Genomic DNA, 16,483 nt, shown 5'->3' on the forward strand with positions numbered 1-16,483 from the left:
TGAGTGTAGAATTTTCTGTGTTGGTTAAGGCAGGTATTAACACATGGATCACCTGTTAAACAGAAGAAAAAAGGTAGGACTCTCTCTTGCTAGTACTGCTGCCAAGAGAGTTTTGGTCCTCTAAGATCTATTGTTACTCTCTTGAACCATTAAAAAGTGCTGTTACAACCTGAAAATACAGATCTTGTTCCATTGACTCAAAAACATCATGAGGCATTATATCAAAGAGGTATCAGAACAGTATGTAAACTAATTTGCAGATGAAAAGTATAAAGCTAGTGCAATTTTTATGCATTTGAAATGTGAGAAAAATGAGAGCAACATTTGCAATGGAAATACCTGTCAAGTTATCTATTGCCTTCAAAGCCCAACACTACACAGAAGTGCTTCATTTCAGCTTCAGAAAACTTGGGACTATTTTAATACATGTAAAGAAATGCAGTGAATTGGTAATTCAGAAGTATGCTATCTGCTTGTCCTGCTACTTCTATCAGAAGTGCCAAAAGAATCTTGATTTGCCTTTCTTCTGGGCATGAACTACAGCACTGTAAACTCAGGAGTGAGGAGTGCCCAGCCCAGCAAGCCTGGGCATCTGACCTAGATGCTGAGCTGCAGCCCCTCTCTTAACATCGTCCTGCCCTGATTGAAAATCAGAATGTTGGAAACTCGGAGGATTATTCCAGTGTTGGAAGGCTCTGCATCAAAATGTTAATTTATCCCCACCTCTTGGCTTACAGTCAGCCAGATCCTTTCCTGGGAAGTTTGGCATTCTGGGAAAGGCAGAGCAGCCTAAATTCTGTTTACTTCTAAGGATGAGACCAAATGTGGCTTCCCGACAAGTCTCCCAGCTCAAGACAATCAAAGGCTTAGGACAGTGCACAGTGTACAGTACAGGTTATTTTGTATAGCTGAAACATTTGTTGTGCTCAAGAGTAGAGGTTTTGCAGGGGGATGGTGTAAAAGTAATTTGGTCAGATATTACTTGAGGAAAATGAAGGTAGATACACCTAATTAGATTATAAAAATTACAAATAACTTCACATAGGATAATGGGGTCAAAGACTTTGGTATTTTTCTTCTCAGACTGTAAGATGTTTACAGTGAACACTTTTTCTTTCCTGTTTTGTGAATATTATCAAGTTGAAGTTTATTGTGCTGTCAAATATAAATCTACTATTTGGAAAATCTGGGATACATTTATTAGATGATTAAATATTGATCAAGGGAGTTTATCTTACCAAAAAGTAATTTCTCTTGACAGAAATGACACAAACTGCTCTTATGCCAAAATGAATAGTTTTAAATGTTGTTACTTATTATTTTTCTGTTTACCAAAACAGAAGTCCAGTAACAAATGTTAGAATAAGATAGAAGCCTATTCAATGGCAAACAAAATTACATCTTTGTACCCTAAAAACCAGAGAAGTGGGTGTGAATCCATCTATTCAAGCAGATGGATAATGTCAATTTGCTGTGCTAGAAAAAACACAAATAGAAAAGAAATGGTTCATGTTAAAAGTGCACTATATATTCAAGGTTCCCATTTCATAAATATCTTACCCGGTGTGCACTGCAGTTGACCCTTTAAATATATCTAGTCAATAACCTATTGTTTACTGCAAGTCCATTTTGTCATTTTGATGGTACAGATTCAAGTGTGGCAATCTTCCTTTCTCTGCTTCACTGCATACATGTCTCCCTTTGGCTGGTACTAGCTCACAAAAAAAAAGCCACTAAAATCTCAATAATTACAGCAGGTTTGAGATCTGAGTGCTAATTCCATTAATGAACCTATGAAATTAGGACACTGTAAATCTAGATGAGCTGTGCTTAGGCCTCCTGCAAACTAGGCTGACCTGAGGTTTCTTACTATACATAATAAGAATTGTCTTAATACATTTTTAGAATTCCAAGTGTGTGTAAATCAGACCTTATGAAGTACAGAACCAGAGGGAGTAGATAACTGCAGTATGTTATCTTAACTTCTTCTATTTATCTGGCATCAAATTCATTTGGAGAGCTTCATACCAAGAAACAGTGATGCCCAAGGCTAAGGTGAGATCAGATAAGGCCTTCAGGACACCTTCTCTACTGTGTAATCCCAAAATGTGAAAATTTAATTTATAAGCAACTTAATATTCGTGTATCTAAAGGAGACTTCATTATGAAGCTGCCAAGGGTCCCTACAAATATTTATGAATTAACATTCTCTGCGTGTTCTTCCAATTCAGAAAATTTAAATGAATGATTTTTGACTGCATGTTTTCATGTGTTTTGCTATTAATTTCCCATCTTTACTTTCAATATAATGTACTTTTAATTAGGCAATGATATATAATCTTCTGTTCATCTATCATTTTTACTGAAACATGTTAGGAAATGGATAACAGAAAAAAGGCTCATCAGAGCCCTTTTGGTGGTACAGCAAAGCTGGAATAAAATGCCATCTCCTGACAGTATCTTTGAGGTTTCATAAAAAGATAATGGATGTGCTTGTCACTGACATTAATGATCAAACATTCCCCCAGTTTTACTGGATATTAAATTGTAACTATAAAAGAAAAGTCCACAGTCTAAGCAAAGCAGGAAAAAGAATCGTGCTACGTTTATCTCATTTGATATCCAACTAACATAAAACTTCTTATTATGTTACTTTCACTGAGTAGTCAGTACAGTGTGAGTAGGTGATGCTTACATTTGCTGAAGAGGCTCATTTTCAGGAGGAAACACAACTCTTCAGGTTGCAGAACAGGAACACAATAGATTTACATGCCAAAATGCTTCAATGACACAGGACACTAACTCATCACAGGCACCTTATGAAGTTGACTAAAGCTTTTTTTAACCTGACATGAAGCAATTTTTTGAAAGGGTTATGTCTAAATTTCATGTATGACTACTATGATGTCAAAAGAAAGTGAAGAGCAAGGCAGGAAAAAAAGAAAAAAAATCCTCAATTATGTGATGGGAACCCTACAAAGTAAATAATTACCAAAATAAGGATGGATCAGCTGGAATCATTAGATTAAAAAAAAATAATAATTAAAGAAATCTATTTTTAAAGCACTGGAAAAAACAAGTATATTATTCTATTTAGAAAAAGAAAAGTATCAGACAAACAAAAGAGGACCATGCCTTCTAGTCAATCACAATGGAATTAGACTCCTGAAATTGGCAGGTACTTCCAAGTTGTTTTGAATTAGTTTTCATTATAATATATTCTCACATCTGTGTTCGATCATACAAGTGGTCAGTTAGATAATCCTCCACTCCCTGAAAAGGTTCACTAGGTTCTGGAATTTCTGTAGCAATGGGAGCCAAGTCATGTGCACAAACTTACTCATAATGGAAATGTCGTGCATTAGTTTTTGCTTGCTGGGAATGTGTATGGTCTTGCTGAAGAGAAAGATGGCAGAAATGCTAGGCTGGGTACAGATTGTCCAACACTTATTGCAGGGCTGTACCCTTATATGTCACAAACCTCTTTAGCCAGGAAGATATTGCTGGTTGCCATGATTCTGTATCAAAAAATATGTGCATTCAAACAATTTATTTTCCTAATGTATTCTGACACACAGCAGCAAAATATGTTAGAGCATAACAACACTCACTGTCCGTCACTACATCATTCATTAAGCTTTATCAGTCAATAACAAAAGCATAAAAGGGCTTTTATGCCAGTATTTTTGCTTTGTTCTGTTTTCTTTCATGATTCAAAATGTTATTTCACATGAAAGTTGCAGCCCAATGTCTTATTCAGTAGTCCCTGATTTTCCAGAGCAAATAGTTCTCTTTTCAATCTTATCTTTGTTAAAGGAAAGACTCCCAGACTTTCATTCTCAGACTTGTTTCAAAGACAAAATTGGGCCAGGTAAAACATACAGTTTTTTGTTTGTTTGCTTGTTTTTAAATGTACTATCTCCATACCTTTTTTATTTTTATCATTGCTCTCTCTTTACCAAATGGATTTCACTTCAGAGCAATTTCTAATATTTTATTTAGAAGCAAATTTTGCATCTCCTTAAAATGCAGGTCCTGAAGCAGATTAGTCTGTAAGAAAAAGGATGTTTCAACTTGCAATAAACAGAAAAATTCTGAATTGCAGCAAAAGATGTCTGCTGTGGACTTGATAATAGTACTGTTAGAAATCCAATATCCCAGCATATCCTCCCTTCCCATTGCTATCAGTCTGGAAGAACATGTTGCTGTTGCAGCTCTACACATTATCTAACTAGCTTCCTTGTTAGGAAATGTCACAGTGCAAATCTTGGTGAAACAATGGCAGAACTCCTAGGACTCACAAAGACCATCTATATTAAGATATATATATCCACAAAGACTGATACAAGAAACCCAGACCAACAAAGGTCACACAAAAATGGGTAGACAGACTTGATTGTGTTCCTACATTTTCTCATGTGAAAAAAAAATCCCAATCTTACTTCCCCCTGCACAGCCAGGCATTTTACACAGCAGTGAAGTGAGATCTAGCTGTCCCACAGGCAACGGATAGTGAAACTGAACCTCTCACCTTATGGGATGTGATCAGATGGGGGAAGCTGACAATATAAAAGCCATGTGTTTGTAAACCTCTGTCTTATTTAATGTGTCTGCAAAGGGCAAGGTTCTGCTGCACAGTGATGAACAAGAGTTTCAAAACAGCAAAAGTAAAAACTGATCTCTACCCTGATTATGCCAAAGTTCTACTCTGAGGTTATTTTAAGAGCAGAATACAAAGGAGAAAAAATATGAATTGTGCAATTTTTTTTTCTTATTTTTTTTTCTTTTTTTTTTTTTTTATTACCAGTGTGTTTCTACATGACTTATTTAGTGATACACCATCATTATTTATTTAATACATGACAGACAGGGATTGTACCAGACACAAACTACATGAATGACTTCTACATACAGTTACAGATGTATTTATTTTACTAAGAAAAACCTGCAAGTCTGATCCAGAATTTTTTTAGTTATTTTGAAAGTAATTTCAAGCCTTCATACCAATCACTGGATTCTACTGTGAGTTTTAGAAGTTTTACAACAATAGTTCTCACTTGAAGGAAAATTAGCTCTCTACCCCTTGAGGCTTCATAAAGACCACAAAGTTCAAGGAACCACAAAAGCATGAGCACAAATGAAATCTTTCTAATTCAGTAAGATGTTAACAGTGGGTTACCTCAGGGATCAGTGTTAAATTACAAGCAAAAAAGCCATTACCATCAATGAAGGTGAATTAATTTTCATCTTTCAAGCAACCAGCCCTTTCAAACACTGCAACTACAAGTGATTCAGGAATGAGACTAAATAATTTACAAAAATAAACAGTGCTTTCAGATAATGGATATTGTATTACTGGACAGAATACCCTGCTGGTATATAATGTAGATAAATGTTTGAAATGTCAAAGACAAGAGAACTGGCATAAAAATAAAATGTTGATTAGAGGTACAGATTACAGATTATTAATGGCTACAGTAATATGTGCCCAAGGACTTGAAGTCATTATATAAATTGGAAAACAGGAGAAGGGAAAAGAACACACAAAATACCAGAATTTCTTTGCTTAAAGAAGTAGATCACAAATGAAAACTCCAACTCAAAACTAAGGAGATAAATCCAGCAAAAAATAGTATGATCCTTCTGAAAACACCCAGTCAAAAACAACCATAGGAAATTAAGTTTCAAAATCTAAAGTCAAAACCCCCAGAATGAAGTGTATTTAGATGTTAAAAATGAAACAGTTGGAAGAAATTTACAGAGATGAGCAAACCAAAACCAATGAATTTGGGGATCGAGCTAACCGAATACAAGCCAAAAACCAACAACAATGATGAAATAAAATTACTACACCAAAGAAAACCAGAGCAGCAGGTACTGCTAATACCCATGAGTTGAAAAGAAAGCTGATTGGTCTTAAGAACCAATTCACTGTTGTGAATGACTCCTGGTTTATCACATCACCTCCAATGCTACAGAGAATACACTTACACCCATGTAAGTTTTCTGAATTTACTGTACTGACCTCCATAACATCCTGCTTTCAGTATTCTTAGCATACAACATTTGAGTGGAATATGCAGAAGAAAAAACCACAACAATCATGCTGTCTCAAGAGCTGGTGAATTTGTATCATGAATGTGTCTATGCTGAACAAAAAGCAAAGTATCATTTTATAGAAGTACAATCTACCACGATTCACTAAGATACCACAGAAATCTACCAGCAGCATCAGCTTATCTTATTCACTGTGTTGGAAACAATCAAAAGTAACTCAATTCACTCTCTAATTTGACCTAGAAAAGAAATACTGGGTGTATTTGAATTATACCCATAGCACTTTTCAAAACTGCTGTGAGGCTCAAAACAACCAGGTAAGAAGTATAGCTCTTATTTAATAATGTTTTCATAACCTCCTTAGCTTTTTCAAAGAATGAAAAAATCACGGTAGTCAAAACTTAGTCTCATTCTTCCAAGAGAAAACCCTATTGTCCATGACATTTAAAAAATAAATAAATAAATCTAATTTCTTTCTGTGAAGCAAAACTTCACTGGTATTTGCAGAGAAGAGAAATCTTCTGTCTGAACAGCTCAGCAATGGGAACACTAAAGCAGGAGGTTCTCGAGATAATGCTTGCAATGCCATAATATCTCTTTGCCAGCACACAAAAATGTTTTGTTCTTTTACTTTTAAAAAAAACAAACAAAGAACCCAACATTCTCAGGTAGAACATGAATTGCATTGCAGAGAGCAGGGATTAACAGAAAGCTGAAAGCTTCTTACCAAGCACCCCAAGGCGATAGTTGACTGTGATGACTATCACATTCCCATAGCTTGCTAGAACACTGCCATCATATAAATTTCCAGTGCCTTCCATGTAGGACCCTCCATGAATATACACCATCACAGGCTTAGGTCCCCCACTGTCCCGAATGTCTGGAAAAAATATTAAGACACATTTTATCTCAAGAAATTAAAAAACCAACCAACTAAATAAAACCAACATGCAATATTTTAATTATTTATTTTTTTTTAGTGAGGTTCTTTTTCTTGAAGTGTTTCTCAAGCAACATATATTACATAAGGAAAAGGGCACGTGGGCAAACGTGTTTCTTTGTGGCTTACTTGTAACTGAAGTTCATATTTTTGAAACACTTTTTAGCCTAAGACAAGAGATTGAAAATGGTAACATTTGCTCAAATGCAATGGGGATTGGGTTACTGCTGAATTTGACCTAAATTGTCTGCTAACATCAGTGTGAGTTCATTTTGGCAAAACCTGAGCACCTCTGAAAGCTCAGCCCATCCTTCTGTTCCTTCAGCTAAAGGCAATTCACCATATTAAGATCAACAGGATTTCTGCTCATACATAAATTGTTGATTGCTTCCAGTAAGATCAATAATGTATTAAAAGGGTGTCAGAGCAGCTGCCTTTCGATAGGTCTGAAGTCTGAGTTTTCAAAAAGTATGTAGAAGCTGTGGACTTCAAAATGATATTTGTAACTTGGGTAGCCTGAAGTTTAAGGAGTGTGGGTAGTTCTAATCTTAGTGAATCGTGGAAAGGACTGTGTTATATTTGAAACAAAACAAAACAGCTGCCTGGAACAATGTTTCTAATTCCCAACCATGCATACAAAAAAAACTTTGTAAGGTTCTGAAAAGTGACACTGGGTGCAGGTAATGATTTTAAATCTCAGAGGCTCTGCCATTCTCTCAGACAAGAAAATTAGATATTGACATATTGTTTTGAGTTTCTTTTTAAGGAAGACATTGATTTGGGTATCCCTCCTATCACAAAGTCCTATTTTCAAACTGTTGCATCTGCTCAGAATAACATGTTGAATTTCAAAACGCCAGAGCTGCTTGTAATGAAAGTCCTTAAGTACCAATTCAAAGCAACAGTTAGAGGTGGGTAATATGTTTTTCAAAAGATTATTTCTGTTGGACTGGAAAGAAATAAGCTAAAGTGCAAATCTAAATTTTTACATTGAGATTACATTGTGTTTTGATCTAATTGGCTGGGTGCCTGAGTCTCTCCTACTGCCCAAGTCATAATATTCCATGCTAATAATCCCTAAAATTCAAGAAAGACAATGGCAACAGAGCATTTGAAAACTTCCCACTGAGACACTTTTCTGCATATTCTAAGTTGAAGACTTTTTTTGTCACCATGACAGTATTCAAGTGACTTCCCTGATTACTCACTTCAGCTTCTGAAGAAATCTCAGATGTATTGTTTACTACTTTGATTTGCAGGAATCTTAGGTTAAGAAGCTTTCAAGTGAGCTCTCTGTAGAATTATCTGAAAAGTTTCTGAAGCACTGTGAAAAAAACGAGGTGAGGGCAGTTATGTTAAAAGCCCTGCTTTTTGAATTTGCTGAAAAAGATCAGCCCAGACTTGTCTATTTAAAGAAAGCCAGTTGCTATTATTTGATATTGATCCTAATTTGAAGAAAATGCCAGAGTAGTCAAGAACAGAAAGTGGATCATCAATATTGGAAGTACTAGAACAATCATTTATTCAAGACCAAAAGGATGATAAAAGGTTGAGCATGAAATTGTTTGTATTGCCTTCCTCATTCAAGCATACAGTGAGGGCTTTCCAACTCGTGATTTCCAGAATGCAAATCTAAGGAGATTATTTATCTTCATTGTCCACAGGATAGAATTATGAGCTCCTGAGATTTAAAAACTACATAGTGCAAAAAGTATTTTCAAATTCTTATACTGCTTTTCAGTAGATCATTAGTTCATAGACTATGCTTTTTTTTTTTTTTTTAATATACAAATATGGAAGCAATAATAAATTATTAATCTGAAATCACTGTGTGACTGTTCCCAGCAGAAACTGTACACAGTTAATTGTATGCTTGGTCATAGCACAGGGGGAGACTGTCTCAGAATTCTTCTTTAATTAAAATTACATAGAATTATAGAGTACCAACTGTGAATAGTAATGAAATGTTGGTAGCACTGGTCTGTTTGTCTGGAAAATATTGGGATATTTAGAAAAGAATGAGTGCCCTTTATCTGAGAAAGTAGTGCAGCACATTCATGAATAAAATCTGACATATAAAGAAGTGATTTTGTGAGTAAATTCTGTCTATACCATACTATTATTTCCTACTACTAATATTCTTGAAAATATTAGAGACAGATAAAAAAAGACTAATTTGCAGCTCTGCCTATGGCCATGGCAGAACAGATGACATGCAGTATGAATTTTGCTCATGCTGCTTTGCCAAAGTCATCAGTCTTAAGTGAAATCCCTTCTATAAAAGAAAAACTGTGCTTCTGTGTGTTCTTTCAGGCAGCAACCTAGTACTGGAGACATCTGTGAGGTTATGCAGTTCTCAGCTGAGGCTAGCAGGGCTGTCTGGGGGCTATGGATTATACAGAAGCAGTGGGGCTCTCCATGCGAAGAAGAGAGATCACTGTACTATGGTCTGACAGGCAGTAGTTTCATATCACTTGCACTCTATAGCCAGGAATATCTGAAAGGTAGAAATATTCAGCTGGGAGAGTACTCTTTAAGTACAGACCTTTTTAAACTAGTAATTGGTCTTTAAATAGGAAGATCAAAGGACAAGAGCAAAATTTCAGAGCACAATCAAGAACTGATTCCTACCTGAAAGCTAGTCAATGTTCCCATGTGATAACAATCATAATTTAAAATTAAAATGGAGGAAGTATTGAGATAATAATCTGTGAGGAAAAACTCTGCATTAGTACCAAAGTGACAGAAAGATGCACTTTAAAACAGTGCTTCTCGGAGTGAGGTGTCCAACACAACAAAGAAAAAAACCCTGAGATTTTGACACTTGGATCCTTCTCAAAACCTGACCCTAAATGATTCAATAAGTTTTTAATTTTCTCCTAGAAGCTGGAATCAGCCCTTTGTGTGCACATGCTGGAGGCCCCTCAGCAAACTATAGCTACACTTTCTCACACAATTAATAGTTACTCATGGATTGGTCACATAGTTCAGTAGTTATTTGTGGAAGCAGCTCATTCTGAACCTGAAGAATCAGGGTGCAAATGTGGCAATGCTGCTAACAGTCCTAGATTTACATATTGATGTAATTTAGGTGTATACTGCACTTTTTATTACTTTTTAAGTGTTATTTTAAATAAAAACCAGACACATGAACATTTTCAAAGATAAATCAGAGATAGTGCTGTTCAAAATCCTTCTCAAATTCAACTGCTCTGTTTGTATTCACACAGAAGATAAGTTTCGAGTGCTGTGATTTGTTTGGCTTTAAATTGCTAGTTCATAAACATCTAAGTAGGTCTTGCTGTATAGCAGAGAATGATCTTATTTATATGACATGCATATTAACTTATGATTTCCATCATGTCCTCTCTTCTGTACCTTTCAAATGTTTGTCACATCTCTTCATTATGTCTGGTCTTAATTACATTACAGACAGTTTAGGAATAGGGCTGTCTTTTATTCTATGTTTGTTACATCACACAACAGGGAACATGGTCTGACTGTGAATACCAGTAACAATTGTCATATATAACAAAACGTAATTATAGCTTCAGTCATTTGAAGCTCATGTGAATTGGCCACATGACTTAACAAGCATAATTTGCAGGGAACAACAAAAAATGGGAAAGGAAGAAGCCTACCTGGAGACAATTTAGCACAAAAATATAATTAGTTTAGCACAGATGTCACAAGCAGTGTTTTTCCAAATGTTCTAAGAAAATATAACATTTTGATGTAGCGTATTAAGTACATTTTGGGGTTTGAACATGAAAGAGCACTAACTGTGGAAAACTTTTAGATTGGCTGCTGTAAAACCAATGTGTTCCTTACAGATAATATTCTACAGATATTGTGTAGCTCTTCCATAAGGTTTTGTACTAAAACATTTAAGTGAAGCATGGTATCAACCAGCAGAACTCTTAAACATTTAAAAGCCTTCTGAATGTATTTGACCTTTCAGTTCAAATCTATTAGATGCCCCAATAATGACATGTTTTTAACATGTGATCTAAAACTAGATGTCCTGAGACTATTAAAGGACCTACTGAATTTCTGTTAGGAGTGGCAGTGAAGTTCTAGACATTTCAGAGTTTAAAATACTGCCCGTGCCCATCAAGTTTCAGAGAAATAGAATTGTCCTTTTTGTTTGTTTGTTTGTTTCTGTAATCTGTCAAAGCGAGGGACCCTTCAGAAAACTCTAAAACACTATTTTATCTGAAAGTGATTTGAGACCCTGATGGAGGACTGTATGAATGTATATTCTAACATTTTTAGAAGCCTGTGCTTTTACAGATAAGCATCAGGAGCAGATCCTCATTAGAGTAGGACCTGAATAGCCAGGTAGGCAGCAATTTTGAATTATTAAAAGATGGTGGTTAGAAACTGAAAGCTGACAGACTCTTCTCTGAACAAGCAACACTTGGCTGTGTTAAAAGTATAATGAAGGCCCAAAGAGGTGCTTAAATTAAAGGTCTGTCAAAATTTTTACTATGCACATTTTCAAGTATTAATAATATCACTGCAAAAATTCAAGGTAATCTCAACTGAGGTTCTCAATGCAAAGGGGAAATATAATTGGAAAAATTTAATATGCAAGTGACATTGGAATCTGTACTTGGGAGTTGGAATCACAGAACTGACATGAATGGGTGACAGGATGAAGAGGAATGACTATGTCTATGTATATCAGTCAACAAGTTCACCTGAAGTGGTAATATCTGTGCTACTCCAGCTTGGTTATAACTCATCAGAGGCTATACTTAAGGCTGGAGCATGTGGTTGCTTTGTTAGGTAGACAAAAATGTTCTGCTGTTTACTGATCTCTGAAGTCCGAAAATATATCAGCGCCAGATAGAAAACTGGGTTCTCTCCCTCTTTCTTACCGTAGCCATGGAAAGCAGATGAAATGCTAAACTTAGAAACCCCATCTATTTTAATACTAATGGAGTGATAGTGGGTTTTTTGAGAAGATCCTCAATTCTGAGATGTGCTCTTTTGTGCCAGTGACATTGCAGTCTGTTAAGCATGAGAAGGGCTTTGCAGATGCCTTCTGCATTATTAGCAATTTAAAAATCAAGAGGATTTTTGTTTTCATTTTAAAAATGTTCTGTACCCAAAGCTTTATTTGATCAATGAAGTCCAATAGCCTATATAAGACAGAGCATCAGACTAAATGATCAGAATCATCACAGTTACAGCCTGTGACCAAACAGCAACATCTGTTCCTAATCTGTCTCCTTTCTCACATGAGAGGTTGGAATGGAAAAAGGAAGGGTAGAAACATCCAGCAATGACAGTGCAGACCCCACTTCTGAGGCATGCACTCTCAGTTCCCTGCTTTACTATGGACGTGGTGTCTGTATTCCTCAAATTCTGTCTGTATTCCTCTTTTCTAAAAATGGAATAATAGCATTCCTGTTGCAGAGGGATGCTGTGAAACTGAATACATTAAAAACTGAGAGATGCTCAAACAGCATTGGGGACTAAATAAGGATCTCAGATTGACAGATGGATGTGCTGGTAAAGTGTGTGTGACAGAATGGTGGATGAGAAGAATCCACTTGTGAGCAGCCATTCTTGGATACTTCATACAGCACTAATAACCTAGAAGTCCAATTTGATCCCCAAATACATAGACTGATTCATGATTTGTGTTGCTGTATTTTAAGTCATGCTAAGAATTTTAGAATATAGGAACTAAGGGTGCATAAAGAGTCATTGATTTTTGCTATAGCCAAATTAAACTAAGTTAAACTATTACCTTACCAAAATTAAGACTGAGATATCAAGATCAAAACAGTTTACTTTTTAAAACTAAGCTTTATTTCTAGACTGGGGGAGGAACAGTTTATTCAACTGCTGAGCCACTTAGCATTCAATTTTACAAATGCCCTAGCTATTGCTAACCTGCATGTCAACAAATTGGCAAATCCACCACTGCCATACAAAGGGAAAGTCCCAGTTCTCACTGGTTGCAGGTTTTTTTTGCCACTCTCGTTTTTGGTGCTTGCTAAAGTAGTTGAGTACTCCTTGAAGATTTCGGGTGTGGACATGAAAGGGTTAAACAGAAACAAGAATTCACCCAGACTGGGGAAAACAGACATTTATATAATTTCTTACTTTTTCACACATTTCACATTCATAGAATTTGAAAACACCTTCATTTTTTTTAAACAGCAAATTTGCAGATCATTAGCTGGTAATGTGCACTACTGCCTTTGGGTCTTTTGAAAACAAAAATGAAAAATGATCTAATTAAGCCTGGTCTACTGGTTGCAGCACATACCAGAGATCCAAGTTTGATTACTGATTCCAGTGCTTGTGCTGGCAAGGGTTGAACCATGATACTGTGGTAATGACATGTGGCAGCAGATGGGAATAGGACTATTGAACACTGTTTTAAAATGAAATTTCCTAATCAAACTCTGATGTTTGAGTGACACGATACAGAACGCTTTCCAGGCATTTGATCCAAGAAACTGCTATGAAAGCTCTTTCTTCAGGAAAGGTATAATACAACAAATAGAAATGGGAGCTCTGAATTTCTTAATACAGAAACCACCCTGGGCATTTAGAAATCATTGAACATTCTAGGGTTATGCAATGCAGTTGGTTTTCACCATGTACAGCCCAGTCTCCCTAATACTCCAACTTCATTCACTTAGGTATTTCTTTTCTTTTGTCCCCAGTTATTAATCTGTGGATTTTTTATATGGGATAGTAACTATCAGAGTGCAAAGGGTGAAGGGTTTGATGGCAGGTTAGCAGAAATCTGGACACCTAAGCTGGCGTTTTGCTTTGCCTCTCACTTTCTTGCTCTTCCTACCCAAACATACATCACTTGAAATTTGTGACTTCTTCAGTTCTGCATATGCAACAAGTGCTGGAACTCCAACGCAAAAGCAGAGGTTCCCAAAATGCAGGTCAGAACATCCCATCCCACTCCCTTAGTGGGAGACAGTGAAACGCAGGGCCTCAGAAGACAGGGTTTCTACCAACCCAGCAGTGTCTACTGTTCATAAAAATTCAAATTTGTCCTCTCTGTGACTCTCAGAGGCAGTAAAGGTCTAATTACGAGATTAATAACCCTGGTTTCAAATGGTTTCTTATAACATAATGTTAAAACAAGACAGACACTTTTACAGTGGCTAATTCAATATCACAGGTCTTGGAGAATACACAAGAGTGTCCCTTGCAATATTTTGTCATGAACTAATTTTGCCAGGAACTAATATAAAAATTACTTGGCCTCAAAGAGCTAAGAGGATCTGAATCATGACACTTGGCTCTGAATAATATGAGAGTTTTCAGAGAAGATTTTCAGTTAGGTTCTTCATGCAAATCTTGGGCCAACTGGTGGGCTTTCATTCATATGCTAAACTTACAAATTCAGTAGAGAATTGTAAATCAGATACGTATAAATGTGTGGGTTTATTTGTAAAGGCTCTGTTCAGTAATTGGTTAACAAGTTAAATGCTCCTATTTGCCTTCCTCCATCTTTTGTGATAAGACTGCACATTTTTGTTTGATAATGTTAATGTTCTGTGTGATGAAAACAATCTTAATTAAAAGCCTTGTAGTTTACAAGTTCAGCTTCATCTAAGAAGGCACTAAGGTATCTGAAAAAAAAAAAACAACAACCCAGATATTAACAGAGAAGCAAGCAGCAACTCTATCAGGTTTATGCTATAATTTGTTTTACTCATTGACCACAAATATACAAAGTATGTTTTTAAGATTCAGAATTTTGAAGCACATCAACTTGAAGGGATGAGACTGCTTAGGAGAAAGAGCCCCTTGTTACCATTTTCACAGCCCTGAAAAAAATATTAACTCAGTTTGTGTGATTAACAGACATAATTCATCCACAGAATCATATGCGTGACGTTTCCAAGTTTTGATTTTACTTGGTAGCAGGGTTTTCTAAGGGTCAGCACAGACAGATAGGCATCTGTATATGCTTGTAGAAAACAGAAGGGATCCAATTCCTTTAGATGACATCGGTGTAGCTCCACTGACTTTACTGGTACTGCACAGAGCCTCACCAACTGCCAACATTGCCTTCCATTCAAGGGCTCCCTTCCACCGGGAGGTGGGCCAGTCCTGCATTTATTTATTTTTGTTCATGGCAAGGTAAATGCAGAAGGTATTGAATTTAGGGAAATGCAGTTGCTCAAGAGACACTTTCTAAGAATTTTCTCTATTTTTCCTTTTATCAACACAACATTTTATATGTTTATCAAACTGAGGTCAGTGAAAAAAAAAAAGAAACATCTTCGTACTTGGTGAAATACATAAGGTTAGAAAACATGCAAAAAGGTGTACAGAGAAACTTTAAAAGAGTGTTAGTTTAGATAGTATGGACAAAATTCAGTCAAAAGGTGGGATGCAACATATCAAAAGTCCATTTCAAGAAAACAAAAAACCTCCTCTTTAAATATTGTTACTTTTTTGTATCAAAACGTAGAACTTAACAACATTCTTTCTTTAAAAAATTAAAAATTATATATATGTATAACAACAAGCAAGAAGACAAAACACATCAAAAATGGGAATTAAAAAAAAAACTCTTCAAAAGAAGACAAGAAGTCAAAAAAAGAGGGGAGAAAAAAGATTTTCAGGGATCCTTGTCATGCAAATCAGTTTGGCGGCAAAAAAATACCTTCATCTTCAGCACCGTCATTATCACCTAAATCATCTGTCTGTTTCTTTGTAAGGGGACCTAGGATTAAGAACGGAGAAAATGGAGGAAAAAAGACAATTCAAGAATATACAAGACTGAGGAAAAAACAGTGAATATTAAATTTCCACGGATGTTTCAAGAAAAACATTTGCAGGGAGGGAAATCTTAGTTTATAACAACGAAATTTTTCATTACGTTTTTCAAACATTACAGCATAACCTTCCCTAGGGGGTATGGCTATTAGAAACATCTAGCACAAGAATCAGAATGCCCAGTGCTTTATTCTTTTTAAATGAAGAATCAAAACTTGTTTACTAAAAGCATACCCATCATAAACTATATTTATCCACTTAATTGTTGTTGCTGGTTTTTTTTTCTTTCATTTTTGTTGTTAGGAATAGTGGAGATAAGAACTGCCAATTACCTCTTGCATTTGGTGCAATATGATGGCTCATAAATGTCTTGACAGTTGGTTAAAACAACATTTTCTGTGAAATGCTAATTTACATTTTCAAGTTCAACCATTTAAGCTCATGCTTTATAAAGATAAGCATGAGTTTATTATTATCATTTTTAATTTTCTCTTTTTTTGGATCTTTTTTTAATACACTCATTACATTCTCTTTTAAACAGAACTGTAGATTCCCTTGAAACCTTTGACTACCTGCTGAGATATTTGTAAAGAAACACGAAAATCCATACAGCAACTAGAAATGAGAATGAAATCCTAGACCAACTGAAGACAATGACTTTTGCCACTGATTTCAATGGGGCCAGGATTTCATGCACAAAAGTTAAATTGA

General features: G+C 35.7%; 1 protein-coding gene across 7 annotated transcripts in view; it reads right to left on the reverse strand.

Moving 5' to 3' along the window:
• The window catches only part of NLGN1 (neuroligin 1), a 293,532-nt gene that overhangs the window by 181,883 nt on the left and 95,166 nt on the right, over positions 1-16,483 (reverse strand). For 4 of the 7 annotated variants that reach the window (XM_010004174.1, XM_010004173.1, XM_010004172.1 and 1 more), the window contains one exon: positions 6,785-6,937. In XM_010004174.1, the coding sequence (XP_010002476.1) occupies positions 6,785-6,937 (153 nt within the window). Of the gene's footprint in view, positions 1-6,784; positions 6,938-15,659; positions 15,720-16,483 lie in introns of all 7 variants that reach the window. The other 3 variants (XM_010004170.1, XM_010004169.1, XM_010004168.1) reach the window with 1 other exon arrangement.

Source organism: Chaetura pelagica, unplaced genomic scaffold (assembly GCF_000747805.2).
Source record: "Chaetura pelagica isolate M959 unplaced genomic scaffold, ChaPel_1.0 scaffold648, whole genome shotgun sequence".
In the NCBI taxonomy this organism is placed as follows: Eukaryota; Metazoa; Chordata; class Aves; order Apodiformes; family Apodidae; genus Chaetura; species Chaetura pelagica.